General features: G+C 32.3%; 1 protein-coding gene across 1 annotated transcript; it reads right to left on the reverse strand.

The window, feature by feature from the left end:
- Positions 1 to 3,414: 3,414 nt before the first annotated feature.
- On the reverse strand, positions 3,415 to 11,475 carry LOC110997858 (cuticle protein 18.6-like). The gene is made up of 7 exons (XM_045629835.1): positions 11,435 to 11,475; positions 11,028 to 11,237; positions 10,734 to 10,900; positions 7,101 to 7,161; positions 3,955 to 4,125; positions 3,656 to 3,822; positions 3,415 to 3,538 (listed from the first exon to the last, which is right to left on the reverse strand). Exons 1-7 carry the CDS (start codon positions 11,444 to 11,446, stop codon positions 3,469 to 3,471), a joined length of 858 nt encoding a protein of 285 aa, XP_045485791.1. The 5' UTR covers positions 11,447 to 11,475; the 3' UTR covers positions 3,415 to 3,468.
- Positions 11,476 to 12,564: the final 1,089 nt, after the last annotated feature.

Genomic DNA, 12,564 nt, shown 5'->3' on the forward strand with positions numbered 1-12,564 from the left:
ATCTTCATCTCAGGTCCGGTGGGGCGTCGGAGCGATCTCAAATTGACGATGTTACAGCAAGGTCGCTTTGCTTTGTTTTCACCGTTCTCTCATTATGTATTATCAGTGAAATGATTGTTAATGATAAGATCATGCGAACCGCGTTGCTGTACCATGTTGATGTGTCAAATTGGGCTATGATAAGGTGTCATTGTTTTTCGTTTGTGAGGCAAGAATGAGGAACAGATAGTGTGATTGTATATGAATCTCTGTGAGTGCTAATAGCAATTATATTTGTCTCATACCTGAAATACAATAGGCGCATAGTTTAAATTTTATTGCAACAAAATCAATGCTTTTGTTAGCTAGACGGATATTTATTAGAGGAAATAACTCGCTTTGTTATGTTGTATATAGCGAGGCGAGTGGAATATTTAGAATTGATATCAAAATTTCAGAATATCGATAATTCAATCTAAAGACTACTACTTACATTCGTACAATACTACTCGTATTGTACGAATTTCATACATAAGCGCTATCATTTCACTTAAATATTATGTTTGTGTTAGACAGGGAATAATGGGGAAGAAACATTTTTGAAAGTATAAACGTAATTTATTAATTATTTATTTCATCGTACAGCTAACTAAAGATATATTATATGCAAACAATTTCACTAAAAATATAGCCAAAGAATACATAATATTTACAAAAGAGAAAGAAAAATAATAATTATTCAATACATTTTACTAATTTATACCTAATTTGGTGTGGATGTCATGGTGTAAAGTGACGGTAAGCATGAAGGCGTATGTGTAGGGCATGCTCATGATGCAGGTAATTTAGCATAATGGGTGTTTATGATATTCATTTTAAACATATTTCGCGATTTTTACTTGGAAAATATATATTTTTTTGTATCAATAGTATCTAAGTAAAAGTACATCTGAGTAAATATTAATATTATTATGACCATAAGAAAATACTTTCTGTATTTTTAATTAGGTTAAAACACTCAAAAATATCATTAGAGTGTAATTAGATTTCTAATTTCGAATGACCTCCTCATATTTACAATTATTATTGTGTTCTTGTGTTCCACTCGATAAAATTTTTGAAGATTTTCTTAATGATACATCGTACACTGTAATAGATAATTTAAATGGTTGCATCACACGCTTTTTGCTAACGGATTTGCTCTTTGATGTTCCTTAAGAAATTTATAATTTACACTTGTAAGATAAAATTACTGTTACTACAGCGATGTCACATAGTTTTTGTAGTGTCCTGCGTAAATGTATCTTACTTAATTGAAAGCAACACGCCTCTTGGTTTAATTTATTTCTTGATCGAGGTGCAGCAGAACCTCATGAAAATCTATAGAAAGTTTTCTTCCCGAACCCAATAATTAATCCACAATCTCAGATTGAGAACAATCTGAGATCAGACCGTGGCAGTAGATCGATCTCCTAACTGCATCCCAAAAACCAAACCCTACGAAGACAAATCGATTTTTGGCAACGGATAGAATGCAATCCCTTCGCTCTTTAAACTCATATTTGATAATCAATATAAATTAAATAAAGTAAATAAATAAAATAAAATTTAATTTAATATAATATTAAAATAAACACGTCTCTGTTTTAAACATATCAAATAGAATCTTAATTATTTTAAACACTGGTGTAAGTTTCAATCTTGAGCTAGGATATTGGCACAGCGATCTGTCATTTTCTAACCAAGGTCTATCCACACACACCGATCCGACCTACCATGAATAGCTTGTATCGACAAATGACTGTTACAATCCGTCGATTGGTTATTGGCACACATTTATAAATATTAAGATTAAGATGTCTATATCAGATGGTCAAAAATGGATTGAGATAGGTTATTGGGTTTGGGCGTTAGTGGACGGAACAAGCCGCTCACTAAAAGTTAGTCCTGCTGATAACAGTTTCATCTGTAAATATGTTTCTCTGATTTAAACCAAATAAATTATTATAATATTAAAGTATTTAAATTAAAAATATTTGCTGCCTTCGGATTAAGTGAACACATATGGTCTCAGAGACAACAATATTTATGGGGCAAAGACGTAACGTAGAAATTGAGTTTGTTGTTTTTTAGTTTTGTTCTAGGTCTATTGGCTATTAAAATTTAAAATTATAAATGTAATCGTTATAAACTTTTTAAATAATAAATAAACTAATCGTTTTGCTACTAAGCTAATTGTAGCAATTAAATAATATTTATGTTAACAAAATACATCTGTCTATGTAAGGAAAAAGGATTAAAGAAAACATTTATGCCTAATTCCGTACGTAAGTTTAGCATTTCATGAGATTCTTAAAACGAAATAAAAAAAATATACCTTAAAAATACGTTTAGTTAGTTGCAAGGTTTTGTGTAAAACAAATAAAAAACTAGAATTCAAGTTTATTTAAATATACAATATATAATAGAAGTACCTAATTGTATAGAAAAAACGTTCCATCTATTAAGTCGATATATAAAAAAGCTAAGGTCGAAATTAACAAAAATTCCATCAACTATTTAAACATGGTTTTAGATGAACAATACACTAAACAATACTCTGCAGATGCTGGAGTACCATTGTTCCCTTACTGAGCGTTACTAAAAGCAGTTTTTGCCTAGCAAGCCTACCACTATGTGGAACCAGCTGCGCACTGAATTTCCAACCAATTCAACTGAGGGTCAAATAAACACCATACGAATTACTTAAAGGTCCGCGTCGCACTTGCAAGACTTCTGGCAATGAGAGTGTGTATGGGTGGAGATATCTCTTAATATCAGGTGAGTATACTGCCCGATATATAAAAAAACATCATATACACGTATCGTACCACCTATCGTTTATATATATGTAAACGTGGTTACACTACTCGTTTGCTTCTCTCACCAGTCATGTACAAAAAATTGTAAACTTTTTTTATGCGATGATAATTTTTAATGCATGATATGTGTTGTAGGCTCAAAACTAATGAAGCATTTTGAAAAGTTTTCTTATCAAAATAAAATCTATTTATCAGTGAGTAACATAGTTTACAATAAGAACTAAGCATTAATGAAAATTTTATAATCGGAGAAAATCATATCGTTTTGTAAACAATTTGTTTGGGCACCGATTTAAAAACAAATTGTAATGAAGTGTTAATTTATTAAGGAAGCTATGGTTTAGTTTAGGGTTTAATTAACGCGGACAGAAGTGCAGGATACAGAGATTGATAAAAAGCCTTTTATGTTTCATAAACAAGATTTTGTTTATTTAAGATTATTGAACTTCTACATAAATCAATTATTTAAAGTACTAAAACAAAACATTGAATAAAATGTATTTTTCTCTCATGTCATTGCCTGAATTTCAGGATAAATGTAAATATTATGGGCATGTATAATAAAAGATATACATTAGTTTAAACATAATTTATTGCACAGTCGTTTTGTAGGAACTTTGAAGATAGCTTAGTAGTGGTGGTGGTAGGCGTGCTGGGGGTGAACTGAGGGCGCGGAGTTGTGTACTACTGCGTTGAATCTGAAAAATAATAAGACATAAATTAATAACTTAGAGATCTTAAGAGAAGGAGAGATATACAACGAAAAATATTTTAATGAATTGAACGCACTAAATTCCAAGCAAACAATTTCTTACCCGTTGTGGTCATCAGCAGTGTAGTGGACCTGTCTGAGGGAGCCATCGGGCTGCACCAAGGAGTAGGAGCCGTGGACTGCGTCACCGTCGCGACTCTCGTGCTGGGTCTTGTGGTCTCCGGTGTGGGGGTCAGCCACGGAGTAGGAGAAGTCGTATTTTGGGTGCGCCTACAAAAAAGTTATACTTAGCAATTTATGTTCTTTATGATCAATTTGAAGTAAAAATAATATTTCTTTCAGAAATTAGTATGAAATCGAAAAGTGTTGTAGGTATGACGTATTATCATTCTAAATGCTTACATAGGTGTCGTGTCCATCGTAGTGAGAAGCTCCATAATGACCTCCGTAGGCTAAAGGAGCGTAGGCAGCTGATCCATAGCCGGTGTCATGACGGACGATGCTCTGAGATGACACAGCTTGGCCGTGGAGACCAGCTTTGGCAGCGGCTAAGAAAGCGCCGAATGCGATAACCTAAATAGGATAACTTTATTAATTAGATAAATAAATTATTTTTTTATTAATAGTAACTGTAAAGGGCTGTATAAATTTATAATAATATTAAAAAAAACGTACTTTGCTGATCATGTTGTGGAATTAGAATTAAACGTTGCACGTTAAGTTGTGGATTAAGTGTGATATGAATTTAACTCAATCACTTTTTATATAAAATGAAAATGAGTGGGGTGTCAAGGATACTAGTAACGGATAACGGCCGTTTTAAATTATATTACTTGTTATAACGCAATGTGCCATACCGCGAAAGCTTTACATTACTGAACGTAATTCCGTAATGTAAATAATCGAGTATGTAAAAATTAGGGTCTATAGTTCTAATTATAAACAGTATAGTTATTAAAAAAAACATTTGCAAACCCTAAACGAAAATACCAATCGCCCTCGAAGTTTGGTTGTCATTGCTAAAAATTTGAAATCGAGCCATTTAGGGCTTACTTATCATATTAAATACATTTCTAGGGGTCAGGTACTAAAAATAATAGTACACCCTTGAAAACCGAATATAACATCTCATTGCATACTAGGCGGAAAATAATTACAAAGTGCCTTCTATTTGTAATAATTTAAACGCCCCAGTAATAACTTTAATTAAAATATTGTCTCAATATTAATTGTATTCTATAAAATTGGTGGAATAATAAATAATACATAATAACATTAATATATTATCTGAATCCTGGGTATCTTATTTTCAAGTACCTATACTTAAACAATTTAGTAAAAATAAAGTAATGATAATAATATTAAAAACATAATACATATGTTATAAACATATACATAGTTTTAAATTTTGAAGAAATGAGACCAGACGGCAGAATTATAAAAATTCATGAACGTATGTAACGATTAATATATTAATTAACAAGAAATTGGCTTGTTTAAATTAAACGTATCAGTTAATTACCTCACATTTTTATTGGTAGGTAAATTTTAAGACCTCGTTTAGAGGTTGATTAATAACTAAGTATTATTTATTGTCACGAAAGCCGCATTTATTTCTGAATTCTATATTTAAACCGTACGACCGAGCGTTAAATGCACGTATAATATACAGAAAGTCCTAATAGTCTACTAGTCCATCAATGCTCAATTTTTAAGCATAGTATTGCGATATTTTAAAATTTCAATATTTTCATGCAGTCCTTGAAATGAATATGATAAATCTGCTTCCATTTCTACAAGTCGAGTTTTAATAACTTATTTAAATCGTTTATTATGTTACAGAAGGCAAATGGCCAGAAGTCTCGAAAGTGCGTCGGCCTTTTAAGCATTGAAGTAAGTTCCATATCCTTCAGTTCCATTTCGGAGTTTTTATTTATTCCGAAATGTTAGTAGTAATATGTTGTCGCTTGTGGATATGCCCCCCCCCCACTCTTGAGTGTAGGCCCCCTCCGACCCTTGCCAGATGTCTCTATCTTTATCTATTTTATTCAGGAGAGTCTATTAGACTTATCCTGCTATTTCTATAAAAATCTATTAGAAATTAATTCACCCTTGAAGGTGCCTGTACCTAAATAAATTTTACTATAATTTTATCCATTGTAATTTTCGAATTACAACGCAAATTGAAAAAGAAACTATCTGATCATAAAACTTGTAATAATAGATTAGTAAATTTGACCTTCTATTGGCTTATTACTACTATTTTAAAGCTTTGTTCAGTTCGCAGCCAACTAGCGAAGATATTCGTTTCGAGATTGAGAATGGTAGAAAGTAGAATTAAATTTAAATAAAGCGTCAACAACCTAGGCAAGTAATGAAACGTCATCGATCCAAGTCATTTGCCTAGCTGTTTGATCAACTGGCTAAACATCTTTCAGGCCGCTAGTTAAACGGCGCCCTTTTAATTTAATTTAGCTAGTTAACTGCGATATAGACATTGAAACATAACGTAAGAAAAATATGTAGAATTACATGAGAATTTAGGAATTTTGTTGTAAACTTAAAAATAAGCAGTGGCTGTTGGCCGTAACGTTTCATCCACAAAACTGTAATAAAACGAATAGGTTCTATGGGATACAGCTCTGGGGGTCAGCAAGCCGCTCTAATATTGAAATGCTGCAGCGGCTCCAAAACAAAACACTGCTAAATATAAGCGAGGCGTCTTGGTTAAGGCGAAATGCTAAAGTCCATAAATATTTGGGAATTGCCAATGTCGAGGAAGACAGTAAAAGATCAACCGTGCGATACAAAATGAGACTTCAGCAACACGTTAACCTAGCTTCGAGCCTCTTGGAAACGACGGACAGTTTGTATCGGCTGAAAAGGGCGAAACTTGCAGCAGTCTGACAGTTTAGGAATTACGGAGGGAATCAAAAAATATTGGATTTCCATAATCGCCATAATTTCTCATAAAATCTGATTAAAGCCAAGAGGCTGATTGCAGATGGATTAAAAAATATATTAAAAAACAATGTACAATTATGAACGTCAAATAAGAATATAAGTACATAATATTCAATAAATATTCTTATTGAAACTATAAGTGCTTGCCACAGACTAAAATTTTTATAAGGTCATGCATAGACCCACAGAGTAGTTTTTTTTGTATAAAACTAGAATAAAAGTATCGCTAGTAGAATAAAAATACTATTTAGATACATATTTCACACTTCTAATTTTACATTAACGGCCAGTTGTCAAATCAAGGGCGAAGAAAGGAAGAGAAGAACTGGCAATAAACGTTCCGCCACTGTTTTTAATCGCCAAGTTTTTTCTTTTACACAAGGTTTGTAAGGAGTTGCAACCATTTCACCATGTATGACAAATATCTAGCGTGTTGCTAGAATGGTATAAATGCAATGCTTTTTAAACCATAATCATAATCTTAACAACTATACAATAGCAGATTTAATAAAAGATATACATTAGTTTAAACATAATTTATTGCACAGTCATTTTGTAGGAACTTTGAGGATAGCTTAGTAGTGGTGGTGGTAGGCGTGCTGGGGGTGAACTGAGGGCGCGGAGTTGTGTACTACTGCGTTGAATCTGAAAAAGTAATAACATTTACATTAATACTATATATAGATAGTTTTATTAAACTAAGAAATGTTTAGGGATGGAAATCTACCTATAACAAAAAGTCTTTTATTTGAACTCTTTAAATTTATTCACAAAATATTTCTTACCCGTTGTGGTCATCAGCGGTGTAGTGGACCTGTCTGAGGGAGCCATCGGGCTGCACCAAGGAGTAGGAGCCGTGGACTGCGTCACCGTCGCGACTCTCGTGCTGTGTCTTGTGGTCTCCGGTGTGGGGGTCAGCCACGGAGTAGGAGAAGTCGTAGTTTGGGTGCGCCTACAAAAAAGTTATACTTAGCTATTTATGTTCTTTATGATTAATTTGAAGTAAAAATGTTTCCAATGAAAGTAGAAAAAACTATACAGCTTTTATCGAAATATTTCTTTCAGAAATTAGTATGAAATCGAAAAGTGTTGTAGGTATGACGTATTATCATTCTAAATGCTTACATAGGTGTCGTGTCCATCGTAGTGAGAAGCTCCATAATGACCTCCGTAGGCTAAAGGAGCGTAGGCAGCTGATCCATAGCCGGTGTCATGACGGACGATGCTCTGAGATGACACAGCTTGGCCGTGGAGACCAGCTTTGGCAGCGGCTAAGAAAGCGCCGAATGCGATAACCTAAATAGGATAACTTTATTAATTAGATAAATAAATTATTTTTTTATTAATAGTAACTGTAAAGGGCTGTATAAATTTATAATAATATTAAAAAAAACGTACTTTGCTGAACATGTTGTTGAATTAGAATTAAACGTTGCTCGTTAAGTTGTGGATTAAGTGTGATATGAATTTAACTCGATCACTTTTTATATAAAATGAAAATGAGTGGGGTGTCAAGGATACCAGTAACGGATAACGGCCGTTTTAAATTATATTACTTGTTATAACGCAATGTGCTTAGTCATGAAAACAATCTATGGATCGTTGTACCAATTAGCGTAATGTACTAATATAGTAAATAATAAATATTAGACAGATATAATAGTAAAGGCTTTAAAAAGAAAACAAGAAATATATGATTTAAAAGTGCAATTTAATACGTTTGTCACGTGACATAAAACGAACACAAATTATCGATTCGACGATGAAGTTTCATTCTTATTAAATAATATGTATTTGCCTATATATTTTTAAAATATAATACATGTGTATATTAAATATGATGAAGAACACGTAAAAACGTCTATTTACATTTTTAGAGGCATGACTCTATCTGGAAAAGTGTTTTGGCGGTTTTTAAAATTACGATTGTTTAATGTAACATTTTAAAGCATATATAGCAACAATACTTAATCTGCAAGGGTTTTTAAAATGTTATCATATAAACCAGTCCAGCGTTGGAGAAGATGCTTAATAGTTTTAATTAAGTCACTCTAAGTTATATAAAGATCAATACAAAAGAGATAATATTTATTTAGGTACACTTTTGAACGTCAAAAAGAAATACAGATAAAGTGCAATTTTACATACCTATATTGATTGAACAGACGAAATGTTTAGCAAAGCGGCTAACAACTGACTAACATAAATTAGTATAATTATATACGTAATATTTTTATAATTATTTTAATTATTTAATAATTTATTAATTATATTATTTTATATAATTTAGATTGTACTTGACTTATCTTTTTTATAGACATACCACCAGTGAGGTGTAAAATTATAACAAATGCAGCTTACTATTAAAATATTGTTTCGATAGTAATTTTCTAGTACATTGATTTTATATCGGATGTTAAAGTAATTAAGGAGATAGATTAACACAGTTCCGTTGTATGTAAAGTGCACCAACATGCACCAGAACAATATTGAAGAATTTAAATAATTTATTTTAGAGCTATGTTGGCCTGAGCGTGTCTCTTGTCTCTGTCGTCGCAGGTTCAAACCCCGGTTGTGCTGGCACAGTGTGTGGAAAACGGCATGTCTTAGACCCAAAACCTCGATGGTCAGTTAGGCACAGAAACAAGAATCAGTTAGGCACTGCTCTTGCCTATTGGCAAAATTTATGATCATGAAACAGATACAAAAAGATGAGGTCAAAAGCGAAAAAAAAGAGTTTATTTAAGCAAATGTATGAATAACACAGCTATATTTTCAAAAATACTAATTAACATAATTCAGTCAAAAAATTGCGTTTAAAAAATAAATAAACAGGCTATTTATGACCACAGCCGTAACTCCGGTCTGGATGTCCTGGGTTTCATTAAAGAAGTAATAAAACTTAAGTTGAACCTATATCTCTGTATCTTACTTGTTTATAAATATAAATTGATACTCGAGATTACAGTTTGAGTAATCAGCCAAAATTCTTATACAAGCAGCTTTATCGTGCGAATTCGGATATTACGCAAATCGAAAAATCAAAGTCAATATTTTCTCACAGTGTTACAATGACAATTATGAAATTTATTTAATTCTTAAGGGTCAAAGATATGTACATATTATCTTGATATTACTTCATATCCCTAGCGGTTATTTGCATGTTATATTTTTAACAACCTAAGAATACATACGATTCGTAGTTTAACATTGGTCCAATTTTATATTCTCTTTGAAGAGTAAATTGTTTCTTACCATGGTATATTTTTACCAATAGAGATGTAAGTATTTATATTGTTTTAAAGTAAATGTTGTTCGACATGGTATTTTTGTATGATGATTTGCTTTTTAAAAGGGTACCGAGAGTTTTTTACGTCGGCTTTCCCCTCGGTCTACATCCTCTGTCTTCTTTGCCGACGAGTAGAGATGTCTACCGATTCAAATTTATTGACGTGAAATATGTGATACCTGTATCTTATATCCCAAAATAAATTATTTATTATCTATTACTGATATTGCAAATAAATATATCTTTAGACCAGGTTTTAAAATAAAGCCATTTCATTTTTTTATATAACCTTTTATCTCATATTCGTGGCCATTTTATTTGCATAGGCACATCATCTGAAAGTCTACGAACGTATATATAAAGCTGTATGTTTGCCGCTGGATGGAAGCAAAATATTATCTTCTTGAGGTATTCTTTCGGCGGTCTTATCTTCTCTCATATAAAACGCCATTTAAAGCAACATACGAAATATATGTGATACAATTATTACAATACTTGAACTATTTGTAAAGTATCCACTAAATGATTAGGACGATAAATAGATATTTAAAAACAGTGTAATACTAGCTTAAACCTTTGATTTGTTATGTACCAACTACAATGCTGTTTTTTTTTCAAATAAGTGAAACAAGTTTTGATGATAGAGTTTTATATTTGAATAAATAAACTTAAGTTTAAAGTTCCCAATCAGAACTTAGGAATTAGTAATGGTGGTAGGCTGGCTGGGCGTGGTAGGAAGGGCCGGAGTATTGAACGACGGCGTTGAAACTGTAACCAAAAGCCAAAACAGTTGTGATAAATACAAATTCACTAAACTTCGTTAGACTTTTAACCTAATTTTCGATGCCCCACATGATCTACAAAAATTATCTCATATTGAAGTTTACCAATACTGCAACTTCTATTATGTCAATATAATTTGCATTACCCGTTGTGGTCATCAGCGGTGTAGTGGACCTCTCTTAGAACCCCATCGGGCTGCACCAAGGAGTAGGAGCCGTGGACTGCGTCACCGTCCCGGCTTTCGTGCTGAGACTTGTGGTCTCCGGTGTGAGGGTCAGCCACAGAGTACGCAAAGTCGTATTTTGGATAGGCCTATTTAAAAAAAAAAGTGAATTAAGTAATTGATTACAATGTTGTAGGCAAATAAACGCTAAAACGACCTTTTATACATAATTATTTTAAAACCGTTAGAGTCTGTATAATTACTAATTTTAATTACATGTTCATCATGTCCCTCGTAGGATCCAGAATAGGCCACAGGGGCAGCATAGGCTAAAGGTGCGGCATACGCCAAAGGCACGGCATATGCTGGAGCAGCCAGGTGTCCTAAAGCTTCATCATGACGAACAATGCTTTGAGAAGATACAGCTGGTCCGTGAGCGTAGTAGCCGGCGTTGGCTACGGCCAGGATGGCTCCAAAAGCTACAATCTAGAATTACACAATTTTTTTAACTTAAGACACCTTTATTGTTTATAAGTTACAATTATGGTCAATTAATTAATAATCTCCTAATCCTCTATGCAAAATTGTAATACTTTTTCAATAAGCTTTTTATATTTTTATATTGTGCTCTATTTAAAATAGGTACTGTATTAAAATTAAGGTTATCGTAATAAATAACTCACTTTGCTGAACATTTTGGTTTTGATTGGAATGCTGGTCAGTGATTGATGTCAACGTCAAATAATCATTGGTTTTTATATTAAACATTCAATAACAATAGGTGGGGTTGGTAAGACCTTGCTATAGTTTTTACAATAGAGTATTGAAACCCCATTATTAAAAAGCTATTATGTGTGTCATGGTACTGGTCGATTATTTAAAAGATAATTAGTGTGTAAAAGAGGTGCTGTATTAAAATTTGGAACGCTATCTTCTAAATAAACTTAATAGCTTTTGAGAGCTTTAATTAAGTCACCTTATTACAGCTCTCAAAAAGCTTACATTTGTATTGTGATCTTTATCAAGTTTTCCGCAATATCCTCAACTTAGGCCCATCCACTAATTTCACTAAAAGAAATCAACGTGACTATTCAGGAAAAAATCTTTTTCCTATGTAATTATGACTTAAAAATGTCTTCCACTAAACTGCATCATAAATTGTTATGTCAACATACATAAACAACTACATACAATAAAATAACCACATTAAAATAATTTATATAAATTATCATGCTGTCAAACATTTGTCAAGCACAAATCAAGATAATAGATCAACAGCCGTTAATTACTTAATTTGAACTGAAAATATTTAGAGGACATTAATTGCTCAATGAAAGTGGGTAATTATATTCATTGCAAAAGCATACATTTTTGTTGAGCCATAAAGTTCAGTTACGATTTTGTGAGACGTGATATGGACAAGTTTATTGTTGACCGTTTATGCTTTGTAGATTATGTATGACAAGGTTATTGTAATAGAATTTTTGAAACGTTATATTACGTATACAGTATTGATTTTAAACTGTAATACGTGTACATATTTTATTAATATGTCAATGTTGTTTTGTTAAAATTTGAATATAGAATTCAGGTTATAACCGACTATATATGTTAAACACTAGGCTTCGGACGTAGTAGAGTAGTGCATCATATTTTGGTATTTGAATCCATCCTGTTCCACTCGTTGCTTTTGAAGCGAAATTTTATATCCGCTATATGTGTTATTAACATTACATAATAACACATCTTAATCTAGGGAATGAAACATTTAAAAAATTAATGTGCTATGCATGCATTATTGTTCTAATCATAT

This window comes from Pieris rapae, chromosome 10 (genome assembly GCF_905147795.1).
Source record: "Pieris rapae chromosome 10, ilPieRapa1.1, whole genome shotgun sequence".
NCBI classification, from domain to species: Eukaryota; Metazoa; Arthropoda; class Insecta; order Lepidoptera; family Pieridae; genus Pieris; species Pieris rapae.

Excerpts from the sequence above, each read along its gene's own strand:
- LOC110997858 (XM_045629835.1), bottom strand. Across the intron at positions 4,126-7,100 it reads CCCAGCACGCCTACCACCAC|GTTATCGCATTCGGCGCTTT; the intron begins CACTACTAAGCT and ends TATCCTATTTAG. Across the intron at positions 3,823-3,954 it reads ACGATGGACACGACACCTAT|GCGCACCCAAAATACGACTT; the intron begins GTAAGCATTTAG and ends ACTTTTTTGTAG.